The sequence below is a fragment of the Cupressus sempervirens genome, chromosome 2, assembly GCF_028749045.1.
Source record: "Cupressus sempervirens isolate cs-2001-9-10 chromosome 2, ASM2874904v1, whole genome shotgun sequence".
Classification (NCBI taxonomy): Eukaryota; Viridiplantae; Streptophyta; class Pinopsida; order Cupressales; family Cupressaceae; genus Cupressus; species Cupressus sempervirens.
In genome coordinates this window covers 245,456,888-245,463,615 of record NC_143119.1, presented here as the reverse complement: position 1 = coordinate 245,463,615, position 6,728 = coordinate 245,456,888, and the positions used below count along the sequence as shown (strand labels likewise).

The following is a 6,728-nucleotide window of genomic DNA, read 5'->3' as shown; positions in this document are numbered from 1 at the left end:
TAGTTTAACAACTATAATTTGAATTTGTAAAATGATTAAAATTTATTTTAATCAGATTTATTACATTAATTTATAGCAAGTCGCTCGTCGTATGAAAAGCTTTGAAATGTTTCTAGACAACACTGTAACATCTAAATTGAAACTATCAATTGAATTTATGCTTGTCGTCATTTGTTTTTTAGCAATTGATGCTCCTCTGGTTTGGATCTTAACCTCCAAATTGAAGGCATTTTTTACAACTAACGGGGATGAAATGAATTCCTACCAACTATCAAGGACAGTGGTTCACAGACCACCATCATTTGTCCAAATTCACCTAGACGTTTAGCTCTGCGGTCTCCTACAGTCCTCTGTATGTCTATAATCACCTAAAGTGCATTTAATTGATTTAACCTTCTCCGTCTCTTCGGTGCTTTCTATCCTTTAAATTCATCCCTATCCTTTTCATTGTATGCATTCAATGTGTATGTATACACCTGTCCTTACCTAAGATTTTTGACCGATTATATTTTTGCCTAAAAATACTGAAAATCGAGGAAAATTCACGCAATCAAAAATGAGAAAAAGAGAATGAAAAATTATATTTAAATATTTGCAAACCTTAAGATATAAGTTTTGTTTCAATGCCCAAAATTAATGCATAAGCATCCGAGAAGGACTAATAATCATTGTACCTCTTTTCGCTGAAGTGCTAGTTTTATTTTATTGAATGCCTCAGTTTTATGAGGTGTGAATGGATGAAACGTCGAAATTTCCTAGTTGAGCCCACAATATTCATGGCGTAAACTTTACACGAGAATTTTTTGACTTTTGAAAATGAAAAGATAATAAAAGATTCGTGTGTCTATGATCGTGGGTATCACTTCGAGTAAAAGCCCGCGATTTTTCGTCTTTACAAAAAGATGACAAAAGACTCCACGTGTTTGCGATTCACATCCACCACTCATGTGGACCGTCTCAAACTGCTCGTTCACACTACGTTTTGAATGCGCTCAGCTCTGCCCAATACGCCTTTTCCTCAAACTTGAGTCATTTGTTTTTCATCAAAACCCACCTTTGATTCTTCTCAGTTTTGTTCGGTTTTAATTCTAAATCAATTGAAATGGCTTCGTCTTCCACTGCTACGCAAAATCAAAACGCTTTTGATCAGCTTGCGCCTTGTTCTGCACCTAAATCTACTGAGCCATGGGACATTTTCATTAATCATCGTGGATCTGATGTGAAATACACATTAGCCAAAACCATTCATCATAAACTTCATTCCCTGGGATTCCATGTATTTCTAGACGTGGATGCCCTTGATGCCGGTGATTCCATTCCAGCAGAGATACAACAAGCCATAACTTGTGCTACATTTCATTTTGCCATTTTTTCTCCCAACTATGCCCAATCTCCATGGTGTTTGGCTGAATTGTCTTTCATGCTCCAAACTGGTAAAACCATCATTCCTATTTTCTATCGTGTTCATCCCTCTGATCTCAGATGGGTCGAGAAAGGGAAATATGCCGATGCATTCTCAGAGCACGAAAGCAAGGGCAGATACACAATCGAAAAGCTTGATGAGTGGAAAGGGGCACTCCACAACACTTCATTCCTGTCCGGCTACCTGGTCAATAGTAACGAGTACGTACTATTTCCTCTTTCTTCAATTGTCTAATATTGTTCCATCTCACCCATGTCTTTTTTATTCGGTGACATTAGAATTTAAGCAATGATAGTGTGTTCTGTTTTGAGTTTTTGTTCTCGCTTTAAAATGTTTAGGGATGAGGCCACAGTCCTGAAGAACATTGTGAATCGTGCATTGGCAATCATGAAAAAAACTCCATTGTGGGTGGCTGAACATCCACTGGGATTGGATGAGCTAGTACAAGGCTTCGAATCGCTAGCAGTAGAAGAGACGGTAAAAATCAGGGGGATCGTGGGCATGGGAGGCAGTGGAAAAACCACATTGGCCAAGGAGCTCTTCAACAGGAACTTTTCCTCCTTTCAGAAATGCAGTTTTGTTTTCGACGTGCGAGACGCAGCATCCAGAAACGCTCTGCCTGACAAGCAGAAAAAGCTTTTCGCTGACCTCAATTTCGACCATTCGCCGTTCGATCATGTAGATGAAGGCAAGGTCATTCTTGCAAATTGTTTGAGCTCTCATAGGGCTCTCATCGTTTTGGATGACGTGGATCACATCGAGCACCTGAACGCTCTGTTGTCAAGTAAGAACAACCTTGGATCCCAAAGTATGGTCATTGTAACCACTCGGGAATTGGGTGTTCTGTTATCATGGGGTATTTCACCGTCCTGCATTTTTAAGATGCCGGGACTTAACCCGTCACATGCTGAGCAGCTCTTCTGCTGGCACGCTTTCTTGCAACCCTCTCCACCTGCTGAATTTCAAACTCTGGTTCAAGATTTCGTAAAGGCTTGCAATGCTCTGCCTCTGTCACTGAAGGTGTTGGGGGCACAGTTGTATGGCAGGAAGTCTGCAGAGTACTGGAAATCCCAATTGCACAAAATCTTGAGAATATTGCCCAGCGAAATCAAACAAAGGCTACAAGTTAGCTACAATGCGCTCGATGAAGAAGAGAGGGAGATGTTCTTGGATGTGGCTTGTTTTCTCATTGGAGAAGAGGAGGGTACGGCTATTGCAGTATGGGATGGATCGGGTTGGAGTGGTCTGTGTGGATTAGAGACACTCGTAAATAAGTGTCTTGTGGAATTGGTCAAGGAGAATGTGTTCAGGAGGTTGAGATTGGTCGATAGGGAAGCGCGTGTAATACGAATGCATGATCACCTGAGGGATATGGGAAGAGAGATTGCAAGTAAACGGTCACCATATCGTCTATGGTGTCCACAGCAAATTGATAAAATGAAACTTTCCACGGTGAGATTTTTTTATATAACTGGCTCTCCCATTCTACGGTTTCGTTAAATGCAAATAATTGCCTGTTTGTTACTTTTTATCTGCCTCTGCCTTCAGTGAGTTTCATTCAAAAATCTCTGATTTTTTAATATTTTATTCAGAAAAGGAATCCCGTACGAGGGATACTACCTGCAGATTCTTTTGTGGCGTTCAAAGAATGCACACAGCAGTTAACGGGGAAAGCAATCAGACGATCAAAGCGCCTTCGATTTTCATATGGATTACAAATCCTTTCCGTCAAAGCAAACGATTTTACTGAAGAATTTGCATCATTATCTCAAGATCTTGTGTGGCTTCGCTGGGAAGATTTCCCCCTTAGAAATTTTCCATCATGGTTTGCATTAAAAAATCTAAAGATTTTAGAGATTAATAGGGCTTCTAAGTTGGAAGAATTGTGGCAAGATGATGCACAGGTAAGCATTTTGCTTTCGTGGTTTAAGAAAATTACTAAAAAAAACTTAATTGAACCGTTCATCCTTTTATGAATTGAATTGAATTGAATATTATAGTAATGGTTGCCCGCAGCCTCCTTTGAAATTGAGTGAACTTATTTTAACGGGCTGTGGAAAATTGCAACGGTTTCCAAGCTCGTTTAAAAATCTTCAGGATTTGAAAAGCCTTGCCGTTGAATTTTTTGGTAGCAGTCTGTCAGAAGATCAATTCTGTGTCCTCCCATCACTCCAGAATTTGCAGTTATGCGCTCCAATGCTATCTTCATTACCTGATGATTTTGGCAATTTAACAAGCTTAAGGAATTTAAGTCTGAAGCATTGTTTGTTGAGCAAGTTGCCTGATTCTTTCAGCCAACTGATACATCTGATAGATATAAAATTTTCAGGATGTCAAATACTATCTTCATTACCTGATGATTTTGGCTCTTTAACAAGCTCGAGGAATTTAAATATGGGCAGTTGCTCAAACTTGACCATGTTGCCTGATTCTTTCAGTCAGCTGATACACCTGACAGATCTAGATTTATCATCTTGTACAGAACTGTCTTCACTACCTGATGATTTTGGCTCTTTAACAAGCTTGAGGAATTTATATATGTACAGTTGCTCAAAGTTGACCATGTTGCCTGATTCTTTCAGTCAGTTGATACACCTGACGGCTCTAAATTTATCATATTGTACAGAACTGTCTTCACTACCTGATGATTTTGGCTCTTTAACAAGCTTGAGGAATTTAAATATGGGTGGTTGCTCAAAGTTGACCATGTTGCCTGATTCTTTCAGTCAGCTGATACACCTGACAAATCTACATTTATCATATTGTACAGAACTGTCTTCACTACCTGATGATTTTGGCCCTTTAACAAGCTTGAGGAATTTAAATATGGGCAGTATGGGCAGTTGCTCAAAGTTGACCATGTTGCCTGATTCTTTCAGTCAGCTGATACACCTGACAGATCTTAATTTATCATCTTGTACAGAACTGTCTTCACTACCTGATGATTTTGGCTCTTTAACAAGCTTGAGGAATTTAAATATGCACAGTTGCTCAAAGTTGACCATGTTGCCTGATTCTTTCAGTCAGCTGATACACCTGACAGCTCTAAAGTTACCATCTTGTACAGAACTGTCTTCACTACCTGATGATTTTGGCTCTTTAACAAGCTTGAGGAATTTAGAAATTCACTTTTGCTCAAAGTTGACCATGTTGCCTGATTCTTTCAGTCAGCTGATACACCTGACAAATCTACATTTATCATTTTGTAGAGAACTGTCTTCACTACCTGATCATTTTGGCTCTTTAACAAGCTTGAGGGATTTAAGTATGTACAGTTGCTCAAAGTTGACCATGTTGCCTGATTCTTTCAGTCAGCTGATACACCTGACAGATCTAGAGTTATCATCTTGTAGAGAACTGTCTTCACTACCTGATGATTTTGGCTCTTTAACAAGCTTGAGGAATTTATATATGTACAGTTGCTCAAAGTTGACCATGTTGCCTGATTCTTTCAGTCAGCTGATACACCTGACAGCTCTAAATTTATCATATTGTACAGAACTGTCTTCACTACCTGATGATTTTGGCTCTTTAACAAGCTTGAGGAATTTAAATATGGGCAGTTGCTCAAAGTTGACCATGTTGCCTGATTCTTTCAGTCAGCTGATACACCTGACAAATCTACATTTATCAGATTGTGAAATGCTATCTTCGTTACCTGATAATTTTGGCAATTTATCAAGCTTGAGAAGTATATCTCTGAGCCATATCGAGCGGTTGTGCAGGTTGCCTGATTCTTTCAGTCGGCTACACCTTACAGGCCTACACTTATCAGGCTGTAAAATGATATCTTCACTACCTGAAATGCTACCAGTGTCGCTCAACAAGCTAACAATATCAGCTTGCCATTCGCTGAAGAGTGTCAGGTGTATTAGTCATGGTCTCACAAACCTTGGGACACTAGAAATATGGGACTGTATGCAGATAGAAGAACTCCCAAGCTTTACAGGTTTGGCTTCGTTGAAGAAAATTCAAATATGGAAATGCCCCGAAGTTGAGAAAATGGAAGGCTTGGAGCACGTGAAGGAATTTTATGTGCGAGATTGCCCCAAAGTTGAGAAAATACAAGGTCTGGAGCACGTGTGGCAATTTAAAGTGTCCAATTGCCCCAAACTTATGAAAGTAGGTGGTCTGGAACACGCCAAGTCGTTGAAGGAATTGACGTTGAAGACCAGCTGGAGGGAGGCAGGTATACAGAGTTTGGGGAATGTGGAACGATTGGAAGAACTAAAGCTCGAATGCGAGACCATATCAGCTCTGAAACCTTGTATCCAGTCTATAAAGGGGAAGGTATTAATTTTTTTACGAATTCAGAGTTTTTCGTATTGTACAAATGTTCATGTGTATGACTAATTAGCATTTATGGAAACAATACAATTTGTAGGAATGTGCAAGAGAGGTGTGGATAAAAGGTAGAGCTATCCGTTTGGAGGAGCCAATTGTAAACCATTTCGAGGCGATTTCTAATCTCAAGGTCTTCAAGCCGCCCGTTGTAGACGGTGGTTCGGGTGATTCGGATGACAGCTGGGATGGACCCAAGATTCCAGATTTCATTTTATATGATGATGATGACGATTTCATTTCATATGATGATGATGACGACGACGATGATGTTTCATATTTGTATTATGTGGAGCAAGAGGAGGGAAATGGCGAAGAGAGGAAAGTGGTATGCATGTGTTATACAGAATATTCATTTACAGAGGATGGACTAGACAGGTACTTCCCACCGAAGAGAGCAATAAAAGTGTCGGGCAAGAGAGAGGGGGTTTTGGAGGCGTTTTACCAAATATTGGAACTTTTGGTGTAATTGGCGGGTACGCAAAATGTCTTGTAAGTTGCTGATCTTATTAAAGTTTAGTAGAGAGTTAATATAGATTAAAGTTTCAAAAAGACGTCGTAAATATAGTAATTGTTTTATATTAATAAGATAAAACTCTATTTATTTAATATGCAAATGGGGAATATTTTATTTTAATGTAAGGTAAAATGTTTTTGAATTAAGCAAATTAATGTAAAATAAAATATTAGAAATATAATTCTTTAATCATTTTTAATTTTTAATTTTTAATATTTAAATGCAAATAATTTAGAAAATTTATTGTTGTTTTATTTAGGAAGAATATTTAATTTTTAGTTCTATATATTTGTGTTATTTAATTTATATTATTTGATAAATTATGGTTCTCTATTAGATTTCGTTATAGACTTTTTTAGTATTTATTTCAAATTGTCATTGATCAATGTAAATCTTAGGTTGTTAACAATAATCAAGTGTTATTAGATTTAAAAAATGTAACTTTTG

The 6,728-nt window shown here is 38.2% G+C and overlaps 1 protein-coding gene across 1 annotated transcript; it reads left to right on the top strand.

Annotated features, from left to right (window-relative positions):
• The first annotated feature begins 979 nt into the window (after nucleotides 1–979).
• Nucleotides 980–6,381, top strand: LOC149571954 (uncharacterized). Its single transcript, XM_089813347.1, has 5 exons — nucleotides 980–1,623; nucleotides 1,762–2,875; nucleotides 3,016–3,327; nucleotides 3,440–5,713; nucleotides 5,808–6,381. Exons 1-5 carry the CDS (start codon nucleotides 1,103–1,105, stop codon nucleotides 6,231–6,233), a joined length of 4,647 nt encoding a protein of 1,548 aa, XP_089669473.1. The 5' UTR covers nucleotides 980–1,102; the 3' UTR covers nucleotides 6,234–6,381.
• Nucleotides 6,382–6,728: the final 347 nt, after the last annotated feature.

Coding starts and splice junctions, on each gene's coding strand:
- LOC149571954 (XM_089813347.1), top strand. CDS start 1,103: ATGGCTTCGTCTTCCACTGCTACGCAAAATCAAAACGCTTTTGATCAG. Junction 3,328..3,439: donor TGTGGCAAGATGATGCACAG/GTAAGCATTTTG, acceptor GGTTGCCCGCAG/CCTCCTTTGAAATTGAGTGA. Junction 5,714..5,807: donor TCCAGTCTATAAAGGGGAAG/GTATTAATTTTT, acceptor TACAATTTGTAG/GAATGTGCAAGAGAGGTGTG.